We start from the raw sequence: 24,885 nt of genomic DNA on the forward strand, positions 1-24,885 counted from the left end.
AAACAAATTAATAAAAACTAAATAGACATTTAAAAAAAAATTGACAAAAAAAAAAATGCTTAACAAAAAACTGTGATGACAAAAACACACAGTATAAATAAAGTAAAAAAAAAAAAATTAAACATAAAATTTAATAAAAAAAAAAAAAAACTAACAAAACTATAATTGTATATCAATGATACTAGAACTAATTATTAATTTAAAAAATTAAAATAAAAAACAACTACAGAATTACTTCTATTTTAACTATGGATTACATTTACTGTAAATCCTCCCAAATTCTCATTATCACAATTTACATCTCATTACTATGCTAGAAATAATGACTTATTATTTAAATCTCATTTTTCTGGGCTTTAAAATAACTACAATAAAAAAAACTAACAACAACAACAAAAAAAAAAAACTAACTAATTTTGAAAATAATGCCACAAATACAACAAATTATAATGATCTAAAACCTTAGAGATGCTATTATAGTTTTTAATAATTATTTGAGTTTTGCTGTGCATTGTTGTATTATTTACATTTTTTGTTTTTTATTAATTTTTATTTATGTTTTAATCATTTTAAGACTTCAAATTAAACTACATGAAAAACAGAAATTAAGCTAGCTGAAATAAAATGTTATATATATATATATATATATATATATATATATATATATATATATTATTATTATTTTAGTATATTAAGTTAAACGCAGATATGATTCTAAAAAATATTTTATTTTACTTCAGGTAATTTTTATTTTAAGTAACAATTTTATGCTTTTAGTTTTAGTTAGCTACAACTAAAATTAGGCTTAATTTTCTTTATGCAGTATGTATTTTTTGAGTTGAAATATGACCCCAGACGTCACAACACTGATCTCCAACTGCTCTCCAGCTTCATTCACACATATTTGCATTATTATTCACTTGTTGAGAGGTAAACTTGATCCTGAAACACTCCAAATCTTACACGTACTAGTCAAGTATTATGAAAAATGCTTTGACCTGAACAAAAAACACATGCAAACATTCAAGAAAGCAAACCTGAATTTCATACAATCAGACCAGCAGTTTGTAAAACAGCTAGAAACAGGTGTGACATCTTAAGATTTATAGCAGGTAGAAAGAACTCATTCAGTCTAGAAAAGTTCAGTTAACAAAGCAAAACTCTTTGGCAAAAACTGCCTTATGTGTTGCATATCAAATTCAAAAAAGTCTTAACAGATCACCCATGCATATTGTGAAAAATAGGCATATTTCACAAAATGCATGAGTAGATGAACTGTTATGACGCTTGGCTTTTATCTTTCCGTTGTGCAGTCTTCAGAAACGACAAACCACAAGTTTGGTAAAGTTGCAGCATTTCCAGCGTCGTTAACTCTTCATCGCGCGCAGCTTCCGGCGGAAATACTCCGGCGCGGCTTCCTGCAGCCAGTCGGCGTCCACCAAACACAGATCCCTCATGTAACAGCGCGACGTGTGCAGGAGCTCGTTGAAAACCACGCAGGCGGGTTTGGCCTGGAACAGGACGGATGAGGGATGGATGGCCACGGGCTGGTGTGTGTCCAGAGCTACGTAAGAGCCGTCCGGCTGAAGCTCCGCCGCGTTCATGAACAAACCGTGAGCCAGACAGCGCCGCACGTTCACCAGCTCCGACAGAGACGATTCCAGCTTCATGTTCATCTGAGGAACACAAGATCACCGTCAGTTATTCACACATCTGGATTGTCTTATTTAATTAAACATATGATATAGTTTCATTTGCATGTCACTGGGATACTTGTAGTTTTTTATTAATATTTTGTATTAGGTATTTTCATTTTATTTTGTGTTTGTCATTTTTATTTGTTTTTATGTCTATATAGTTTTTAATACTATTAATGAAAAAAAAATTAAAACAAGCTTAATTTTGTAAAAATATTTTATTCTATTTCAGTTAATGTTTATTTTATTTCAAATGACAAATATGTTTTTATGGACTATTATTTTTACTTATGAATTTATTTTAGTTAACCATTTGTTTTAATATTGAAAAAACATAATATTACATAATTATATAAAATTACACATTTTACATAATAATAATAATATTATATAACATAATAATATAATATTAACAGACAGTTGCCAAAGCAATATTTCTCATTTTCATTTTATTTAACTTGGTGTACTAAAATAACTAAAACTAGATAAACTAAACCTAATAAAAATAAATAAATAAATAAAATATATATAGACATAAAAAAAAGAAAGTAAAAACTAATAAAAATAACAAAAACGCTAAATAAACATCTACATAAATAAATAAATACTTAAAATATAAAAAATGATTATGACCAAAATACAACATTAAAAAAGGAAAAACAGAAAGAAAAACTAAAGTATAAACAAAAAATTATAATGACAAAAAACACAAAATGTAAATAAAGTAAAAAAAACTACTCTAAAATATTAACAAAAATTAATAGTATAGTAATAATACTAAAACTAATTTTAAAAAGATTTTAAAAAAAGAAAAGAAATAAAACCATAAAAAACATTTTTGTTCTTTGAAATAAAATCAATGTTTTAATATTAAAAAACATAATATTAAAAATAATACCTGTTTTATTTCAGACAGTTGCCAAAGCAATATTTCTCATTTTCATTGTTTAACTTGGTGTACTAAAATAACTAAAACTAAATAAACTAAACCCTATTTTTTTTTTTAAAATATTAAAAACTATATACACCTTTAAACAAAAAATGTAAACAAATAAAAATGACAAAAATGCTAAATAAAATCTACTTAAAATATTAACAAAAACTGTTATGACCAAAATTTAACAACATTTTAAAAAAAGCAAAAAGAAAATCTAAAAAAAAAAAAAAAAAAAAAAAACTAATCAAGTATAAACAAAAACTATAGTGACAAAAAACACAAAATATAAATAAAGTTAAAAAAAAATCGAATAAAAAAAATTAACAAAAATTAACAGTATATGAATAATACTAAAACTACTTACATTTAAAAAAAAACGAAAATATTTATTTTAACTAAAGCGAAAACAGAAAATATAAAAATAAAATCTAAATAAAATATTAACAGAAAATATAATAGTCTAAAAATTAATACATGAAATGGTCTACTACGGCTTGTCCCATAGATGTTTAGCACATTAGTGTAAACATGATTTCCCCTTCTTACAAACTAAGGTAGGTTAGTTAAGAAAATTATTTTCTGAGATAACTGATTTCATGTCACAGATGCTCTACATAGAATCAATTCTTTCTGTGCAAAAACAATTTTAAAAATAATTTGATAATAATTGAAAAATAATCTCAGACCAAGACCTGATATTCAGCTGGCATTTGCTACAACCCCAGACTGATTAAAGGAACAACTAACGTTCATTATTAAAATTTACTGGAGAAGAACACTGCATTGAAGGAATACATTTTCCGAGTTCATGCATTCCCTGGGAATCAAACCCATGATTTTGGGGTTGGTTGTGCAGTGCTGCTACTGTTACAGATAATGCTATTAAACAAACACAAGCCAATGTTGTACGAGCTGCATTTGCAGTTGTTTTTTTCTCACTGTTTTTTTGTGTGTGTGTGTGTGTGTGTGTGTCTGTACCTTGATGCAGATGTCTCTGAGTTGAGCTCGAACCTCCAACACCAGCCCCATATTCCTGCTGTTCACAAAGTTCTCCCGACACCAGTCCTGTGAAAACACACACAACATACAGACATTTCCTAAAACAGCTTTCAATGCATGTGCAAACTCAATAAATCTGATGCATTTTATTAATATCAGTTTCTCAAGTTCAGTTGTCCTCATAAGTGTACATACACCTTTCAGAATCTGGAAAATGTTAATGATTTAAATAAACATATATAACATATTTTGTTGCCATATTTTGTGACGTTCACGTCAGTACCTTGTTTCCGCTGACTTTCTTGTAGGCCCTGTAGATGTTGAGGAGCGTCATGTGGTCGCCCTCGCTGGAGATGAACTTCTTGCGGACGGCGAGGACGTCGTCTCTGCGCGCCGGAGGATTGTAGAGGACCGAGTCGACGGAGAGGAGCGAGATGATGGTCAGAACCTCCTCAGTGCAGGAGAAATCAGGAGAGATCAGCAGAGTCTGTCGAGACGCAGAACAACACAATTACAGTCAAACTACAGCCAGAAAACAACTGCTTCAGCACATGAACTGAAATCATTTCAATATATAAAATAACTAAAACTCTTTTCATATCAGCTAGTTGTCAAAGCAATATTTCTTATTTTAATTTTCTTAATATATATTTTTTAATTTTTATATTTATATACTAAAATTAGATTAAAATTAGTTAAAACTTGAACTAAAATGAAAAAAGTACTTCACGATATTAAATGTATTTTAGATATTATTAAATAAAACAAAACAATTAATAAAAACTATTAAGACTTACTTAAAAAATGCAAATAAAACTGACAAAAAAAAAAAAAAAAACACAAAACAAAATAACAAAAACAAAAATAAGTAACCAGAAAATATAAAAAATTTAAATTAATTACAATAAAATTTAATACATTACAAAAATATGTAGATATATGTAGAAAAATATCACAAAAACAAACCACAAAACATTAACTACAATTAAAAATATTATATAAAAATAAAAAGCATTTCAAGATATTATTAAAAACTATAATAGTATCTCAGTAACTTTAAAATAACACTGCTCTACACAAATACATAAATATATGCAAATTTATATACATACAAAGTGCAAATACATACATTTACAAAAGTGCTATAGTGAAGCAATTTCTGTTATATCTTAATAAATAAAATAAAACAATGAATAAAAATTCTAAACAGGTAAAAATTAAAACTATTAAAACAGACAAAAAAAAACAACATAATTACTAAAACCTAACTTTAAATAATGAATTAAACAAAATAAAGAAATAATGAAAACTAATTCAAATATTTGCATACACTGTTACACAAATGTGATAGTGAAGCAATTTTTAATTTTATTCATCATAAAATAGAAAATTATAAAAAATTATATGAACTAAAAAAAAAATACTAACACTTTATCTTAAACTTAAATAAACAGGAAATACTAAAATAAACAAGTATTTCCAAAAAATTAAATAAAAACTATTATAGTATCTCAGTGATACTAACATACCACCGCTCTATATACAATAGATATATAAATGCAGATATATGAAATTAATTTTATTTTTATGCATTAAAATCTTATTTTATTCATTTTTATTTTACTATAAAAAATAAAAAAATTATAGACATACTTAAAAAAAATAAAAAATAATAAAAATGACAGTCGCAAAACAAACCTAATAAAACTACCTGAAATTAAAATGAAAAGAAAACATAAAAATATTTCAATATATTATAATATATATGTAATATATTACAATATATAATTGTATCTCAGAAATACTAAATAAAACACTATTATACACAATTACATAAATATATACACAAATACTGTTATACAAAAGTGTTATTGTGAAACTATTTTATACAGTATCAAATAAAATAAAAAAATAATTACAAATATATAAATGTATGGTAATACAAACTAATAAAAAAAAATACAAAAACAAAACAAAACTAGTAAAACTAACTAAAATTTAAATGAAAACAAAACAGAAATATGAACTAATTCATATTATTAATAAATACAGTAATAGTATCTCAGTGTTACTAAAATAACGGGAACATAAATGCTTCTGTCACACAAAAGTGTTATAGTACTGTAATAAAGCAATTCGTACGCAAAACAATCCTAAAAATGACAAAAACCTACAATTACTTAAACTCTAAATAAAAACTCAATAACAGTATCTGTAGCAGCTTGAGTAAAACTAATATCATCTCACTGATCCTAAAATAACACTGCTGTGCGCAGGCAAAGCCGAATGTATTTCTATCCATTATCAAATGACAAGTAAATGAGTTTCTCTTACTTTGGAGAAGCGCGGCTCTAGAGGGAAACAGGCCATTTTCTTTCCCAGCGGCGTTAACGACACCTGATCGTCTTTCCTGTCGACGGCGCCGAGGATGCAGAGCTGCTCCACGGCCGTCCGCAGCGACTCTGCATACATCATACACGTTTACTGCATCTGACTGTATTATTACATTACACAAGCATAAGTGATACATTATAATGATCTGTTCTCAGTCTCACCTGGTGACGGTTTAGACATGAAGTCAAAGTTGAGGACGTCAGGAACACCCAGAGCCAGCAGCTGCAGAATGACACTGGCCAGATTACACCTACAGAGATATTAAAAAAAAAAAAAAGAATGTCTACATACTACATACACATATACACATATATAATATATTATATATATATATATATATATATATATATATATATATATATATATACATATATATATATATATATATACACACACATACACACAGGCATATATACTATTCTATGAATAATTTGCTTGATTTTTTAATTACACGTTTTTCTTTTAAACAATGATTTTCTTTAAAAAGGTTTTTTCGATAACATTTTAGTTTTACCTGACAAAAAAAATACATTATTAACAAAAACACTATCAACGATACCAAATAAACACACACACACACAAAATTATACTTATTTTCTTTTAAAAAAAACTTAATAAACAAATTGTTTATTAAATGCTTATTTTTAAAAAAAGACTTATTTTCTTTAGAAAAATGATAAAACAATACTTATTACTATTTAAAAACATTTTAAAAAATCTGTAATTGTTGTTTTATAATTATTCTTTTTTGTAACGTTTCTTTCAAATCTATAATTATTTTAAATTCTTTGAAAAACGATTAAACAATACTTGTTTTATTAAAAAATAAATAATATAAAATATTTACTGTATTACAACTATAAAACAATACTTATTTTTATACAAAAAAAAAACATTTTATTAAAACATAAATAATATTTTTTAAATAATATATTTTCTTTAAAAACCTTTATTATTTTCATCAAAAACAATACTCACTTTCATTAAAAATGCTATTTATAAAAAAATATACTTATTCTTTTCTTTAAAATATGATGAAACACCTCATTTAAAAGCAAAAAAAAAAAACAAATTTTTTTCTTAAAAAAATATGTATTAAAAAGAAAACAAGACTTGTTTTCTTAAAAACTGTTAAAAACAGTTCAGTTTTTAAAATGTGTGTGTTGTGTGTGTGTATATATATATATATATATATTTTTTTTTAATGGAAAATATGAAGAGGTTATTTGTAAAAACAGATAACTCTGTGTTTTTTTTATTATGTTATCATGTTTTTTTTTTTTTTTTTTTTTTACCTTTGTATCTCGGGTACGGTCATGCTGGCGAAGTTGTCAAACTCCTCTTCAGTGTAGAGACGGTAACACGAACCGGCGGCTTCTCTCCCGGCTCGGCCGGCACGCTGCCAAGCCTGAGCTTTAGACACGCGCTGCACCGCTAACACCTCCAGACCGCTGTCTGATTCAACACATCAACACAGCATCATAAATAACACTCTACACACGAGTGAGCCTCACAGATTTGAGAGGGGTGAGAGTCTGACCTGGATTGTAGCGTTTGGCTTTCACCATTCCTGTGTCAATGACGTATTTGATGCCAGAGATGGTGATGGACGTTTCTGCGATGTTTGTGGAGATAACCACCTTCCTGGATCCCTGTAACGCACAGACAGGAGGGTGAGTGAAAGCACAGGTTCAGTGTGTCATTGTGTCGTGTCTGGTGCCTGTAGTGACCTTTGGCGCGGGCTGAAACACTCGGAGCTGCTGGACGGGCGGCAGCGAGGCGTAGAGCGGGATGACTGTCATCGGGCCGCAGGTCTCAGGCAGGTGTTTGGAAATGTCCCGACAGGTGCGAGCCAGTGCTTCAATCTCCTCCTGACCCGTCATGAACACCAGGATATCATGCGACGGTGGAGCTTCCTGTAAGAAAACAAGTATCATGTTTTAAGAAAATAAATATAATCTTTAAAAATATATATATATATAATATCTTTTATTTATTTAATTATGTATTTATTTATTATTTTTCTTTTTTTGTAAAATATTGTTTCGTAAGAAAGTAAGTATAGTTTTATTTTTTAAATAATTACAATTTTCAAAGAAAATAAGTATTGTTTTAAAGAAAATTAAAATCTTTTTTTTTAAGAAAATAAGCATTTTTTTTAAAGAAAATAAGATAATTGCATTTTCTAAAGATATTATTAATATTATTTTACAAAATAATTGCTTCATCATTTTTCACAGGAAAGATTCATTTTTTAGTAATTTTTTTTTTAAAGTAAGTAATATTTTGGTCAAGAAAATAAGTGTTGTTTTATTATTTTTTAAAGAAAATAAGTATTTATTTTTTATAAATATAATTTTGAATGAAAGTGTGTATTTTTAAAGGAAAATAAATAAAGATTTTAAAAATATTATTTATTTTTTAATAAATTTTTTTTTAATATTATTTATTTTTTTTAAAGGATATAAAATATTATCTAAAAGATTTTAAAGAAAATGTATTTAATAAAAAATAAGTATTGTTTTATAATTTTATTTTTTTAAAGTATTTCTTAGGACAATAAGCATATTTAAAGAAAATAAAAATATAATTTCTAAAAAGAATTCTTCTAATTATTTTTTTTTTAAAGAAAATAAATATAATTTTTCCAAGAAAATAAGAATAATTTAAAAAATAATAATAATAAGTATAGTTTGAAACCATTTGAAACTAAAGCAAAACTGCTGTGAGCACAAGCAATTCAGTGAAAATATGATAAGACACATACACATTAATCAATCAATCAATCAATCCAAAAAACACAGAGTAACTCATTAGAACTTATTACAAGTCAAAGATGTGATCAGATGTCTATGGCATCGTGTGTGTGTGTGTGTGTGTGTGTACTTGTTTTTGCTACATTGTGGGGACCAAATGTCCCCACAAGGATAGTAAAACCTGAAATTTTTGACATTGTGGGGACTGGCTTGAGGTCCCCATGGGTACAAAAGCTTATAAATCATACAGAATGAGTTTTTTTGAGAAAGTAAAAATGCAGAAAGTTTTCTGTAAGGGTTAGGTTTAGGGGTAGGGTTAGGGTAAGGGGATAGAAAATACAGTGTGGACAGTATAAAAACCATTGCGCCTATGGAGAGTCCCCACAAAGATAATAAACCAGACATGTGTGTGTGTGTGTGTGTGTGTGTGTGTGTGAGGACGGACCTGGTGAATCTGAAATATGGAGACCAGCGCTGCCTGCAGATAGTCGGTCTGAGTTTGTTTGGTGTAGTAGATCTGAATGGGATGCTGTCGGCCCTCCAGATACAGAACCGGCGATTTGTTGAAGTACTGAGAGAACAGATCCACATCCATGGTGGCAGACATCACAACAACCTACAGATCAACAAGATTCATTCACAGTAAATATCACAGCATCACTGCAGTGTAATGGTGTAAATATACACAAAACAAATTACAGACCAATCAGAGTCCAGCATGCAAACATTACAATGATGTCATTACTGTCTGTTACATTTTGAATTCTGAACATTCTATGAAAGATTTTCAAATTTAAATCCTTTAAATTCCTTTAAGGTTCACAATAACAAGGATATTGAATGGAATCTGTACAGTATGTTAAGCACTTCAGGCTGAATAAATTGCTATAATTTAATGAACTTTTATTAAAACTTATTTTGTTTTAGCTTATTTCATTTGAGGTAACATATCACTTTTTTATTTAGCTTAACTTTATAAACTAAAATAAGTGAAACTGAAATAAAAAATAAAAAATGACATATGAAAAAAAAAAAAAAGACAAAATGAAAAAAAAACCTAATATTAAAAAAAAAAATGATAAAATAATGATAAAAATAAATAATAAAAATAAAAATGATAAAACATGATAAAATAATGATAAAAATATTAACTAAAATAAAAAGGTAAATAAATATAATATAATAAAAATAAATCAATATATTTAAATTTGTCAAGGTAATCAGAAAAATTCAAATAACAAAACTTATTTTAAGGCAACATTTTGCTTTTTTTTTTATTTAGCTTATCTTGATAACCCTGAAAAAAATCTAAAATCTTAACTTAAATTTAAATGAGAACATAATATAAAAATATAAATTAATCAATTAATTTAAAAAAAAAAAAAAAAAAATATATATATATATATATATATATATATATATATATATATATATATATATATATATATATATATATATATATAAAATATTCAATATTAGTGAAAACTATACATTTTATTTCAGCCAGATTACCAAGGCAACATTTCTATTTCTATTTAATTTAAATTGATGAACTAAAAAAACTAAAACTGAAATAAAAATGATTAAAAACCATATAGATGTAATTAAACAAATAATAAAAATTATTAAACATGCAAAAAATACTAAAAAGTTAACTAAAATTAAAATGACATTGGAAAATATAAAAATAAAAATACATGTATTTTTAATTAGTCTAGGTAATCAGAAAAATTCAAATAACAAAAATGGAAATAAAAATCAATAAAAACCATACTGACTTTTTTTTATTAAAAACTAATAAAAGAAAAATTATTTATATGTAATAGTGTGAATTAATCATTGCAATTTTTCTAATAAAATCCTTAGTTTGGTCTAAAGAACAGGTCTTAGTTTAATCTTAACAGTATTTATGATTCTAATAAACATCTCAGTTTGAAGTGTATTTTAGATTTAAATAAATGTCTTAGTTTGATGTTATGAATAGTTCAAGTTCTCTCGTACCTTCAGAGGTATTTTGTTCTGTTCCATGCGTTTGCGTTGGGCGGCCTTCACCACACCAAACAGGACGTCTGTGTGAACGGTGCGCTCGTGAGCCTCGTCCAGGATCACCACAGTATATCGCAGTAATAACGGATCGCCAATGGCCTCCCGCAACAACATCCCGTCCGTCATGAACTTCAGCTTGGTCTCCGAAGACGTGACGTCTTCAAAACGCACCGTGTATCCCACCTGAGATCAGAGTTAGAGTAATGCATCATATACTGACATTTATATCCAATTCAGATGCTGCAGATAGAGAATGTGGAGTTTCATTTGATCTTTAGTCATGAAAACACACCAGTTTTCCCAGCTGAACCTTCTTCTCTTCGGCCACTCGTCCCGCCAGCGATATGGCGGCGACGCGGCGGGGCTGAGTGATGGCGATGACGCCCTGCCGACCGATGCCAGCCTCATACAGGTACTGCGGTATCTGCGTGGTTTTACCTGAGCCCGTCTCACCTGCAACACGAAAAAAAATACCTGTGTGCTCTTCTGCTGCCATTTGAGTGCTCTCATAAAAATATCCTCAGAAATACAGTACAAAAGACAACTTGAGTATGATCATTCACTCATAAACTAAATAAAATCTAAATATGCCAACCTGTAAGGTTTAGGGTGTAGGATGCTATACCAGCTATACTAAAAAGTCATATAGAGGCCCTTGAATTAAACAGAACTTGTGTCAATATTTACAAACTGTGTTTTAACGATAACACTTTTCAACATTAAGATTTCTACAAGAAACTCAGTAATACTATGGTATTTATGTATTTTAAAGCAGGGGTTTTCAATCTTTTAGATTCTATGGACACCTAAATATGATCATTTTTATGAGCTCCATCCTAAAATTTCATAGGCAGCTACTTATCTTCATGCATAAAGACCCAATTGTGATACATTTATATTATAAATATCTGTAAATATTATTTGGAAAATATTTAATTTATTTTATATTACATTAAGTTTTTTTTTTTCTACTCACTATACTAGTATACTGTACTGTAATTCAATTTTTTTGTATTTATTTTTTATTTGTTTATTTTAATTAATTAATTTAGTTTATTATTTTAATTACTTATTTATTATCCCATTTTACAATTTTCTATAATATTTATTTTTTATTTAATTTAAACCATTTTATTTGTTTATTTGAATTATTTATTGTCATGTATAAAGACCCAATTTACATTGTGACACATTTATATTATAAATATGTGTAAATATTATTTGGAAAATATTTAATTTATTTTATATTACATAAGGTTTTTTCCAACTCATTATTACTGTACCGTACTATTAGATGTATTGTCAATTAATTAATTTATTTTTAATTAAATTACTTGATTGATTAAAATAAACTAGTTGATATTTATTTTAATTATTTATTAGCATATTTATATACAATTTTCTATATATTTTTAAATTTAATTTAAGCTGTTTTATTTATTATCTCTTATTTAATTTAAGCAGTTTTATTTGTTAAATAATCATTATCAATCATTTATTTAATAATAATTAATTAATCATTTATTTAATTCATTTAGTTTAATTTTATAATTTATTTTAGACTGTTTTTCTCTAAACTTCTCCACAGGTTCCCAAATATGAGGGACCCCTATCATAAAATTTAAATAAAATGTATGTACAAAATGAAATAAATAAATAGTTACATCAATTTTTTTTACTTATTATACTGCACAGTAAAATATTACGTTTCTTTCTATTAACTGTACTAATACTACTGTAGTACTTTATTTAGTTTAATCTTATTTTTATTATTCTTATTATTTTTATCAATTTTTATGTTTTACACTGGTTTTCTCTACACTTTTCCACAGACCCCCGTTTTGAAAACACCTGCTTTTAAGAATACCACACTTTTACCATGGTGAATAACTGAATATCAACAACACTGTAGTACTATGTCCAAAAACATGATGTTTTCACTGGACCAAGTCGAAAAAATGTGCTATTATCATCACAATACATGTCCAGAAATACATAATATTACCATAACACAGGTCCAAAACAAGGCACTGCTGTCAGTTAAGAAATCATAAGACATATTTTGTATTTTCTTACCGATAAACACGGCGTTGTGCAGCTGTCGGAGCTGGTTGATCACCTGTGTCCTGGTCTGGTAGATGGGCAGCTGTTTTCGCTGTGCGTCCACGCTGACGATCGCGTGTCCCGCTCTGGGCAGCAGCATGTCCGGCTTCTTATCCAGGCGGAAGAAGGGGGAGCCCGGCTTAAATCTCTTCGCCGGAGGAGGGTCGGGGTCGTGGGGCATGATCTGCAGGAGACGCGTGGCACTGTGAATCCGTCTCACTCACCGTAAAAGGCTGATCTCGTTCATAAAGACAGATGGACAGCAGAGGAGTCTCGCACTGCAGTTGTTTACATCATCCGCTCATGTGGCTCTCGGGCTGCTGGCGCGCTTTGATGGCGTCACTGCGTCGCCTCGTGGCGCGTCTCTCACAGACAAGAACTTTTTTTTTTTTTTTTTTTTTTTTTTTTTTTTTACATTAATGCCATAACCAAGAACAATACAATGCCAATTATACATTATACAAAATAAATACATAAATAAAAATAATAATAATAAACAAACAATACAATAAACTAATGCCAGAGTATAATAGAACAATATGCAAAACAGACAAATAAATAAATGTAAAATATAATGCTAAGGTAGAATACAACAATAACAAAAATATATATAAATATATCTTTAGAGGAAAAAAAAAATAAAGTTTTATATGTCATATAATCACCTTTTTACTTTGTAAAGCATTACAATAAAGCTTTAAAATCATTTTTAAAGTGAGAAAAATCTGTTATCAAATATCATGATTATTGAAGTATATTAATACAGACAAAAACATTTGTTTTTCTATTTTAATATGTTATTATTAATAATAATGAAAAAATAGGAAATTTGACTTTTTATTTATTTTAGTATTATTAGTATTTTTTTTTGTTTGTTATTCATTCTATTGTACCACCTGACTCTATTTGTAATTCTTAAAAACATTTATTTTGTATTTTTTAAGACATTTCAACAATATTTAAAAACAATTTTATTTTTTAAACAAATATGAAATATTTTAAATGTGTTACTGTTTGTAAACATTTGAACGTTTTAAACTTTATTTGTATCTTGTGATTTTATTATTTTATTTTATTACTACTATTATTAATTTTTTATGTATTTTTGTTTATTCTGTTGTAACCCTGGATGTAACTTATTACTGCCTACTAATAATGATAATATTAGCCTAATTTCCAACAACAACAACAACAACAATAATAATAATAATTACAAAAACAACAATAACAACAACAATAATAACAATAATAATAATTACAACAACAACAACAACAACAATAATAATAATAATAATTACAAAAACAACAACACCGACAACAACAATAATAACAATAATAATAATTACAAAAACAACAATAATAACAATAATAATAATTACGAAAACAACAACAACAATAATAATAATAATAATAATTACAACAACAACAACAATAATAATAACAATAATAATAATTACAAAAAAACAACAACAACAACAATAATAATAATAATAAATATGGTAAATGGCATATCTTAGAAGAATCTTAGAAGAAGCTTATTTTTGCCACTGAATAAAACAAATAAAAAGGGTATGTGATGTTTTACCTCACAATTTGAAAGATTTTTCTTGCTAAAAGTGTGAGATTACATAATCTCAGTGTTGTGAGATATAAACTCACAATTTTGAAAAGTCAGAATTTTGACATCAACTCGCGATTTTGAGAAAAAAGGTAAAATATGTGAGATTTAAAAAAAATCACAGTTATACACAAAAAGTATTAAATAACGTGGAGTTTGAATATGGATAAACTGAAAACTAAATAATGAAAAAATAAGACATTTAACTTAATTTCTGTAACTTTCTTTTCTTTCTTTATTATTATTAGTCATTGTTATGTTTTTTTTATTTACTCTTTTGTACCCTCTGACTGTATTTGTAATTATTAAAAAACTAAATTTTTTATAAAAAAATAAGCCTGTAGTTTTTTATTTTTTTTATTTTAAAGACAATTCAACAATATCTAAAAAGATTTTATTAAACAAATATGAAATCTTTAAAATGTGTTACTATTTTTAAAAATGTTAATGTTTTTAAACTTTATTTCTATCATGTGATTTTATTACTATTATTAATTATGTATGTATTTTTGTTTATTCTATCGTAACCCCGGATGTTAGAGGAACCACAAAGTGAGGGACGTGGTTATTGACCAATCAGCGCACAGATACGCCTTCTCCGCTCGATTCGGATTGGATGTTCCACTGGTACTAATATTCTGGCGCTTCCTTTAGCGGCCTCTTTCTTTCACGCGTCCCTACCGTGAGGTGAGGTGTAATGCGGCTTTGTGCGGCTTTCCTTCTTTTAAACGATGTTTTTGACCTTACGGAATCCTAAAAGGTTTACATGTATTAAGAATCACTAGCGGATATTGTTAGCACTCGACATGTGTAAAATAATAGTCGTTTTAGGAAAACGTTAGCATTAGCCTGTTAGCATAGGCCTCTGCGCCATGTGAGAGGAGACGTAAAATGATTTTCTGATTTATAAGTTTCTCGTTTTAGATCGGTATCCTGTAAAATAAATAAATTAAGGTTAATAATTGACAATTAAAGCACTATTGTTTATGTAAAATATTTCCAACAGTAGCTTATTTTGATTTTGGCATAAACTGACATTTTAGTGACATTTTGGGTGTTATACGTTATGTTTGATGTCAGCTTAACCACTAGATTTTGTACATAGCAAGACCCATCTCATAGAAATGCCTGGGTCTAAATGGCTTTCGATCTCTGATCCTCAGATTTTTCAACCTTGTCTTTAAACCGGCTGTTCACCGATCCTTGGAAGCACTGCCAAGATGCCCAGGGAAGACAGGGCCACGTGGAAGTCCAACTATTTTATGAAAATCATCGTAAGTTCTCCATGCTTTCATAACATGAACTACAGCAGGTCATCTACAGCCCAGCTGTGTCAGTGCTGGTCGGTCGTTCCCCCTGCTGAAAGCAAACAGTTTCCTTCTATCCCTGTCTGTCCGTATCCCATGACTTGCAGGGACGCAGGTCTCAAACATATCGTCATGAACCCCCTAAGGTGCAGATGTTTTTTGACAAGTGTTGATTGTTAAAGTGTTTTTTTCTAATTTTAATAAATCTTAAGTCTTAATTCATTTGATCGAATTTATATTTCTTTTAATGTAGTGACTTTTTTTTTTTTTTTTACTTGGATCAAGTATCTTTATTAAAATGTACCTTAACTTAATTTAATAATTTAAAATTATGAACATATTTTACTACAGTCCAATTAGATTTAAAATGAGTAAATATTAATATAATTCAAGATTTTTCTGATTAAATGCATTATTTTCTTTACGTTTTAACAAGTAAATATATTTATACATTTTGTAAGATATCTGATTAAATATTTCAACTGTTTAGTTAAAGGATATTTTTTTTTTAGTTCAGTAAATGCTGAAACTTAATAATAAATCATAAGCCATAATAAATTTAGCTTATTTTTGATCCAATACCTTTTTAAAATTATTTTCTTTTTTTATTTTAATCTTGTATCTTAAGTCTAATTTTGATCCTTTTTTTTTTTTTTTTTTTTTTTTTTTATAAAGTGTAGTAACTTATGTATATATAAACTTGGATAAATTCTTTATTATTTTTAAGTTTAAAGTAAATTTAAAAATATTTCTATACATTTAGTTTTTATTTTAAAGTATTTAAAATATGAATTTAATATTAATGTAGCTAAAGATTTGCATGATTTGATAATGCATTTTCCCCTGCTGTAATGAACTCTTACCTACCGTCCGTATCTGTATCCCATGATCTGCATTGACGCATGATCTCAGACATAGTTAAATCTCAATTCCCATCCGCTTGTGTAGTTTCTGACCCATTTCTCTGTTTACAGCAACTGCTGGATGACTACCCCAAGTGTTTCATCGTGGGCGCTGACAATGTCGGCTCCAAGCAGATGCAGACCATCCGTCTGTCCCTGCGGGGCAAGGCCGTCGTGCTCATGGGCAAAAACACCATGATGAGGAAGGCCATCCGTGGCCACCTGGAAAACAACCCGGCTCTGGAGAGGTGCATATCAATCTGGGCACAATGATAAACCACGATAGACAAACGAAGGCTTTTAAAGTCTTTATAGTGTGTAAGCTCTGTAAAATTAACACCGCCCTGCATTTACTGAATGAAATCCAATATCGATAATTATTTAAAATGCAGATTCCAAAAACGGTGTCTGTTTTGCTCGAACACATCACAAGATATGCTGATGAATCCATAGATGCAGGATCAGTTATGAACCGGCTGTGGCAGTGCTGGTTTGTCGTTCCCCCTGCACAAATAAACCTGTTTCCTTCTATCCCTGTGCGTTTCGCATCCCATGACTCGCAGGGACGCTGGTCTCAGACACTACATTAGCTGCATGTCTAATCTTAGATTTAAAAAAAAAAAAAAAAAAAAACCTCCAGGTGAATGTTTAATTTATTCCCATGTTTTTTAGGCTGCTTCCCCACATCCGTGGGAACGTTGGCTTCGTCTTCACCAAGGAGGATCTGACTGAGGTCAGGGACCTGCTGCTGGCAAACAAAGTGAGTATCACTGTGCAACTGTGTAAAAGTCTGAGGTTCTTCAGGGCTTGAATGCATCTCTTCATGTAACTATAATTGTCGTTTGTGATGGTAGGTGCCCGCTGCTGCCCGTGCCGGTGCCATCGCCCCATGTGAGGTGACGGTCCCAGCTCAGAACACTGGGCTCGGTCCTGAGAAGACCTCTTTCTTCCAGGCTTTGGGAATCACCACCAAGATCTCCAGAGGAACCATTGAAATCTTGGTAAGTAGCAGGAACGGGTGGTCAATCAAATCCTGCTTTGTTACTGTTTTTGGCTTCTATTTATTACGAAGACACTATTACTTGTTGTTAATATTAATAATAATTATATATATATATATATATATATGTATATGTATATGTGTATATAATTTATTATTATTTTTTTGCTTAATTAAAAAAAAAAATAAATAAATACCTTGTGTATTCAGGGTTCGTACAAGGTGCTTAAAGTGTTTAAAGTTCTTGAATTTGACTCTTTGAAACTTAAGGTTTGGAAACCCTTGAAAATGGCAGTATTCCTGTCCTTGAATTATTGAATGACAATGCATCTATGTTGTTGTGTGTTTTTTTTTTTTTTTTTTTTTTTTTTTTTTTTTTTTTTTTTTTTTTTTTAAAGCACATCTTGTCATGCAAAATTCATGCAATTTAAAAAAAAAAAAAAAAAAAAAAAAATTAAATTATTTGATTTGAATCTTTTTTTCAGATTATTTTCTTAAACGGTAGAAAAACTCAAACCATAAGTCTGGTTGAAGTCCTTAAATTCAAAACGTAGTGCTTGAAAAGTCCTTAAGTTGTTCCTTTTTTTTTTTTTAATTTATTTAAAAAAAAAAAAAAATTAAGCTTTAATGTTTTAAGACAAAACCATTATTCCTTATTCAGCTGAGCGGTAATTCTCCCCATGGTTTGCTCTGAATTTATTATAAAATGTAGAATTTTATATTAATTTTATTCAAGTTTAAATGTTTGAGCATCAGGTCATTCCAAATGCTGATGAATCCAGAGTTGCAGGATAAGTTACAGACCGGCTGTGGCAGTGCTGGTTTGTCGTTCCCCCTGCACAAATAAACCTGTTTCCTTCTATCCCTGTGCGTTTCACATCCTATGACACTCAGGGACGCTGGTCTCAGACACTTATAAATTTCTTAATATTACAAATGAACTAAATTAAGTGTCCTTTTACCGTTCACAGAGTGACGTTCAGCTGATCAAAACCGGAGACAAGGTGGGCGCCAGCGAGGCCACGCTGCTCAACATGCTGAACATCTCGCCCTTCTCTTATGGGCTGATCATCCAGCAGGTGTATGATAACGGCAGCGTCTACAGCCCCGAGGTGCTGGACATCACTGTGGACTCCCTGCACAAGAGATTCCTGGAGGTCAGTCCACTTAATGCTACTCATGTGTTGTTTGTTGGGATTTGACCTGAAAGGGAATTATGACTGCTCAGGAAGATGCCAATTCTAAATTTTAGGTCTTGGATGATTATATTTGTAAAGATGCAGGATTCACGTTTAAAAATGAGCATCATGTCATTACAAATGCTGATGAATCCAGAGTTGCAGGATCAGTTATGAACCGGCTGTGACAGTGCCGGTTTGTCGTTCCCCCTGCACAAATAAATCTGTTTCCATCTATCCCTGTGTGTTTGCATCCCATAACTCACGGGGACGCAGGTCTCAGACATTTGACATTTCTATACATTTTAAATTTTAATGACATTAAAATAGTTTTTAATTATACTTGTTAATTATACTTCAAATAACTGTCGTTTTAAATGAGCAATACTTGATTTACCTATAAAATTAATAAAATTAAAATGTTAGCTTAAATAAAGAAAAAAAGAGGAATGACAAAAGATAATTTGCAGATTATTACAGAAGTGGAATCATTTTAAAATAAAGTATCAGAGTTATAGAAGTTGAAATTTACTGTAAAAATACAGCACTGTACACCATTTAGATAAACAATTTTAAATACTTAATGTATTTAATTTATTTATTGTAAAATTGTAAATGATCCCTGATGTCTGTGTGTAACTTGTCCGTCTCTTCCGTTCAGGGTGTGAGGAACATCGCCAGTGTGTGTCTGCAGATCGGATACCCGACGCTCGCCTCCATCCCTCACTCCGTCATCAACGGATACAAGAGGGTCCTGGCTGTTGCCGTTGAAACCGACTACTCCTTCCCCTTGGCTGAAAAGGTAAAGCTTAGTTCTCACACAGACCGTCTCGGACAGTCCTAATAGATATTTTTCTGCCTTCACTGGTGCTAAAAGCAAGTCTGATGTTTTTCCTTCGCAGGTGAAGGCCTACCTGGCTGATCCCACCGCTTTCGCGGCTGCTGCTCCTGCCGCTGCAGCTGCGGAGGTGAAATCTGCAGCTCCTGCGGCCAAGGAGGAGGCGCCCAAGGAGGAGTCCGAGGAGTCCGATGAGGACATGGGCTTTGGCCTGTTTGATTAAACTGCTGAATGAATATCCATGTCAGTTTAACATCAATAAAACATCTGGAAACATCAGTTATGACTCTTGTCTTTTGGTTTGGTGTGTAGAAATGGTTTCTGCTATTGATGGATTAATGTAAACAAGTTTTTAGATCAGGGGTGCTCAACCCTGGTCCTGGAGATCGACTTTCCTGCAGAGTTCAGCTCCAACCCTAATCAAAACACCTCAACCAGCTAATTAGGATCTCAAGGAGGACTTGATAATAACAGACAGGTGTGTTTGATTAGTGTTGGAACTAAACTCTGCAGGAAAGTCAATCTCCAGGAACAGGGTTGGCACCCCTGGTTCAGACCCACTGCAAGTTTTATCCATTGGTCCTGAACAAATATAGTTCACCCAAAGATCACTTGTATAAGGCTAACATTTCATTATCCTGGCATGGTAAGAGAAATACTACACCATTTGCAAGTTATTTTTAATGCAAGTTAAATACTTTCTCCTTTAAAAATGTATAATTTGTATGGATTTCAATAAAATCCTTTACAGCTTCCTGTAACTTCTAAACCATTACCTCAAATGTTTAGACCTCTATTTAAGACATAACGCATGTACTTTTAAATTTATATTTTGTTGTATGACCTGGAAAAAAGTGTTTGTTGGTGAGCTTGCTGAACACATTGTCATCACCTAATAAGCCCATAGGATGTCCTAGCTGCCTGTCAAACTATTGTGTTTGCATATCTCCACGCAGCCAATGGCCAGAGTTTGGGGGCGTGGCTAATGTGCTACTGTAATTTGATGAAATGTTTGGGTTTCAATCTGTAGACAAATTTGCGGAGTTTCTTCTCTACAGGTAAAAAGTTAAAATTTAGTATGTTGAGCCTTTTATTGAAAGTAGTGTACTTTTACCTATTGAATCTGAGACATGTAGGCCTATTCACTGTCATATAGGCTACCTATATAATTATAAGCTTTATGACATTTGATTTGGGGGAGGTGTGATGCGCTAAATGGGTGTTTGCAAATTTAAAAACGCTTTATTTTTGTAATTCTGCCATATGACGCTAGTAGCGTAGAAACTGGATGGTTTTAAAGGGGTCATCGGATGCCCATTTTCCACAAGTTGATATGATCCTTTAGGGTGTTAATGAAAAGTCTCTAATATACTTTGATTAAAAATTCTCAATGGTTTTGTAAAACAACACCCTTTTTACCTTGTCAAAATCAGCTCTGCAAAAATCATCTCATTCTAAGGGGTTGTTCCTTTAAATGCAAATGAAATGTCTTCACTCTGTGGAATGAAGCTTGTTTACTTTAGCATTTAGCTGCTAAACATCCTAACTACCACGTTATAAGGGAAGGTGATCGCAAAGATTCATTAAAAAAACCCTTATACACACTCTGCTGTTGAAGCTGGATCTCTGAACATAGACGGATAATAGACGGGAGCTTCACAAACAAACGTAATCTACTGCACCTTTATGTTCATTATTACATCCAGCAACACAACACCTCAATCGCTCAATCGGAGATATTCTTGTCTAAACATCCCTGCTCTGGCATCCAAACAAGGAAAGTTACTGGACTTTACAGCTGGTCTGAGGTAAGACGCTCATGTCAAAACTAGGTGTGATCACACTGACAGGCATTCGGCTCGATTTGAAAAAGGGGATATTATTTTTACAGATTAATTAAAAACCACTGCATGGATTTTTATCATTATAGGGTAGATTTGTACATACACTGCCAACACACATTAATGTTCAAACAACATGGAAAAAGTGAACTTAGCATCCGATGACCCCTTTAAAATAAGATCACCCATTTAAAATATTTTATGTTCAAAATACTAAAAATGTCTAGAATATGCCCCTGATACTAAATACTAGGATGAAGTAAAAGTTACCATTTAAATAAGTGTAAATAATAATTATCTGTTTAAATACGAACTTACAGATACAATCAACACCTATAGGACCACAACTCAGTTTAAATTAAAGAACATTTCTGCTGTTTGCTGTATGACATTAAATGACCAGGAATAAATTTTGTTTTTAACGAACAGTTTATTAACACAATAAAACAGAAGCAGAGTAATACAATATTTCTAAATATACAGACAGGACGATTTGTCGCTAGAGATTGCTAAATGATGCTGTATGTTGGGAAGGAATGACCAATCAGAGCACAGGTTACTGTATGCATCAATACCTTTCAGTTCCGGTTGAGCCGATCGCGTGCTGATCATTTGCTTAACTTTAATTAAAGACTGTTGATTCGGATTCATGCCTCCTGTGTTCTGACTGACACACCAGGGTGAACACAGCTACCCTAAACCAGTCCAATACAGTCCTAAGCAAACTCAGAAACACTGTGATGACATTGCATATGATGACAGTCCTTACACAATGACATAAATCTGCATCATTACATACACTAGATTTATCATCCCATTTTTATTTTTAAAAGCAATTTAAACTCATTTAGTGATCAATTTACTGAGTACAACATACTACTGAACAACAACATGAATTTTCTTAATAAAAACATTATGAACAACCAGAGCTGGGTAGTAACTGATTACATGTAATCTGGATTATGTGATCAGATTACAAAAATTAAGTACTTGTAATTAGAGTAAGTTACATTTTAAAATGCTCACAATCAGACTATAGATACTTTTTTATGGATTACATGATAGCATTTAATTCACACAGTAGCAGTAAATTATTCTTCATTTATTGATTCTCTTTAATTCCTTTTTTATATATATATTTTTTTTTAATCATTTACATTTTCCTTTCTAAAATAGTCTACCACTTAGAAAGTCCAGTATTGTGGACATTCACACATAGTCATTAGTCAGCATTTGATCAATAGATTTACAAAAATCATTTCAGGTTTAAGAAGTGTAGCCATGTATTATTATTGAAAGGCTTTGATCTTTCAAACTCATTCAAATGCACAAATTTTTGTTATTTCTGATTTGCCGACATTCTCAAACTTAGTCTGAGTAGTTTATGCCAATTAATAAATCAGTGACTTAAACAATTTAGTTATGCTGGCCATATGAATCTGCTCCAGCAGTTTCTCTCTGTTGTTTGAGATGTTTTTTCCAGCGACCTCCATAAGATCAGTGATCATCTCAGCGCTGTAAGCACCTTGAAAGGTCCCATATTTGTACCTCCAGGCTTCTACTTCATCTGAAGAATGAGTAACACACTTAGATCAGAACAAAATTGACATTTCAGTTTTATTCAACTAGACAATCTTAACTTGCCTCCACAGTTGACCACATTAAACAGAGGCATGTGAATCACGGTTGGAGCGTTTTGGCCTTTGAACACATAGAAGTCCTTTGGTTTCTCCACGTCTTCACTGGGAATGTTGACTTCAGGGAAAGGGATGTTTAGTTTCTTGCACATCTCAGCAGCTTCTCTCACTGTCTGCAGTGGAAAATCATTAGCAGCATAATTTTGTTAAAAGGGTTAGAGAAACATTTCAGTTGAAATTTATGCTGTTATTAATTTAAATATGTTCCTATACAGTTTGTGTACATATGCCAGCCGAGAAACCGCAACTGTCCAAGCTCATTTCCACCTCAGAGTTTAAAAAAAGGCCTTTTCATTACTTTTTTCCTTGACAATTCAGAGAAAAACATTTGATGTTAACTTTAAGTAAGTTTAAATGAGAAAAAAAAGTCTGAATTACAAGATATGAACTTAAACTTGTGAGGAAAACCCCAAAATTGTCAGACAAAAGGTATCAATTACATTTCTTTAATTTTTTTTTTTATTCCATAGTGGAAATAAACTTCCATACTCTCCTGGTTTTACAGAACTCATGAAAATATACAGTATGCTACATGAAGGCTAAAAATTGTTTAAATAGTTTTCATTTTATGCTCAAATCATGCACATCAATTTTGTAATTATCTGTCAGTGTCAAAAATCTTTTTTTGTGCTCCACTGAAGAAAGTCACATACTGTAGGTTTGGATAAAACTTGAGTGCAAATAAATTATGACTGATTGAATTAATGGAATTGAATCCATTAATTTAAATGAGCTTTTATGAAGTATGTGTGATTATTAAATAGAGAAAATTATATATGCATGTAATACCATGAAAGGATCGCCATCACTGAAATCCAGGGAAATGATGAGGTCAATGTCTCGTTCTTTTCTCAGCACTGAGAAGTAGGGTGAGTTCAGCAACAGTCCAGCATCTTCATAGTCTCTCGTCTCACTTTCCAGAACAGTGGAAGGCACTGTTTTATGTGACAGTATTGGAGTGAAAGATCAGTGTGTGTTTATTATTCACACTGAATTGTCATTTAATAGCAGGTCTGTTCTCACCTGTGATATTGTAAAGGAAGTTATAATTTTTGCCCCAGTTCCAGTCATTTATGCATTTGGAAATGCTATTGCTTATCTGAAACCCTGAAATACAAATAGACACAGAATTTGTCAGAATAAAGGTTCTTAAAGGAGAAGTCCACTTCCAGAACAACAATTTACAAATAATGTACTCACCCCCCTGTCATTCAAGATGTTCATGTCTTTCTGGCTTCAGTTGTAAAGAAATTATGGTTTTTGAGGAAAGCATTTCAGTAATTTTCTCCATATAATGGACTTTATTGGTGCCCCAATTTTGAACTTTAGTTTAAATGCAGCTTCAAAGGCTCTAAATGATCCCAGCCGAGGAAGAAGGGTCTTATCTAGCGAAACGATCAGTCATTTTTTTTGTGAAATAATTTTTTTTATATTTTTTAAGTGCAAAAGCTGGTGTAGAACGATTCTTTCATTTTAAACGAATCTTTAATGTGACTCGGGAAAAACGAGTCGTCTTGGGGAGTGATTCGTTCAAAATGAAAGAATCGTTCAAGAACGACCCATCACTAATTC

General features: G+C 30.6%; 3 protein-coding genes across 3 annotated transcripts; 1 reads left to right on the plus strand and 2 right to left on the minus strand.

The window, feature by feature from the left end:
- Positions 1 to 693: 693 nt before the first annotated feature.
- dhx33 (DEAH (Asp-Glu-Ala-His) box polypeptide 33) lies at positions 694 to 13,252 on the minus strand. Its single transcript, XM_051109640.1, has 12 exons — positions 12,906 to 13,252; positions 11,122 to 11,282; positions 10,785 to 11,012; positions 9,229 to 9,399; positions 7,758 to 7,943; positions 7,568 to 7,679; positions 7,323 to 7,482; positions 6,189 to 6,277; positions 5,968 to 6,095; positions 3,917 to 4,120; positions 3,613 to 3,699; positions 694 to 1,676 (listed from the first exon to the last, which is right to left on the minus strand). Exons 1-12 carry the CDS (start codon positions 13,111 to 13,113, stop codon positions 1,368 to 1,370), a joined length of 2,043 nt encoding a protein of 680 aa, XP_050965597.1. The 5' UTR covers positions 13,114 to 13,252; the 3' UTR covers positions 694 to 1,367.
- A 1,858-nt stretch (positions 13,253 to 15,110) lies between these two features.
- rplp0 (ribosomal protein, large, P0) lies at positions 15,111 to 20,054 on the plus strand. The gene is made up of 8 exons (XM_051109644.1): positions 15,111 to 15,237; positions 15,714 to 15,824; positions 16,832 to 17,007; positions 17,432 to 17,519; positions 17,614 to 17,760; positions 18,731 to 18,916; positions 19,599 to 19,739; positions 19,840 to 20,054. Exons 2-8 carry the CDS (start codon positions 15,771 to 15,773, stop codon positions 19,996 to 19,998), a joined length of 951 nt encoding a protein of 316 aa, XP_050965601.1. The 5' UTR covers positions 15,111 to 15,237; positions 15,714 to 15,770; the 3' UTR covers positions 19,999 to 20,054.
- Positions 20,055 to 23,007: 2,953 nt separating this feature from the next.
- On the minus strand, positions 23,008 to 24,547 carry LOC127165145 (cytosolic phospholipase A2 gamma-like). The gene is made up of 3 exons (XM_051109462.1): positions 24,103 to 24,547; positions 23,261 to 23,426; positions 23,008 to 23,183 (listed from the first exon to the last, which is right to left on the minus strand). The coding sequence occupies exons 1-3, from the start codon at positions 24,103 to 24,105 to the stop codon at positions 23,008 to 23,010; spliced, it is 345 nt and encodes a 114-aa protein (XP_050965419.1). The 5' UTR covers positions 24,106 to 24,547.
- Positions 24,548 to 24,885: the final 338 nt, after the last annotated feature.

Source organism: Labeo rohita, chromosome 5, assembly GCF_022985175.1.
Source record: "Labeo rohita strain BAU-BD-2019 chromosome 5, IGBB_LRoh.1.0, whole genome shotgun sequence".
NCBI classification, from domain to species: domain Eukaryota; kingdom Metazoa; phylum Chordata; class Actinopteri; order Cypriniformes; family Cyprinidae; genus Labeo; species Labeo rohita.

Bases quoted from the DNA above. Each gene is read 5' to 3' on its own strand.
- LOC127165145 (XM_051109462.1), bottom strand. The intron at 23,184-23,260 runs GCAAGTTAAGAT...CTCATTCTTCAG, and splicing joins TAATGTGGTCAACTGTGGAG to ATGAAGTAGAAGCCTGGAGG.
- dhx33 (XM_051109640.1), bottom strand. From the start codon at position 13,113: ATGCCCCACGACCCCGACCCTCCTCCGGCGAAGAGATTTAAGCCGGGC. The intron at 9,400-10,784 runs GTACGAGAGAAC...GTTGATCTGTAG, and splicing joins AGAACAAAATACCTCTGAAG to GTTGTTGTGATGTCTGCCAC. The intron at 7,680-7,757 runs GTCACTACAGGC...TGTGCGTTACAG, and splicing joins TGTTTCAGCCCGCGCCAAAG to GGATCCAGGAAGGTGGTTAT.
- rplp0 (XM_051109644.1), top strand. From the start codon at position 15,771: ATGCCCAGGGAAGACAGGGCCACGTGGAAGTCCAACTATTTTATGAAA. The intron at 17,520-17,613 runs GTGAGTATCACT...TTGTGATGGTAG, and splicing joins ACCTGCTGCTGGCAAACAAA to GTGCCCGCTGCTGCCCGTGC. The intron at 17,761-18,730 runs GTAAGTAGCAGG...TACCGTTCACAG, and splicing joins GAGGAACCATTGAAATCTTG to AGTGACGTTCAGCTGATCAA.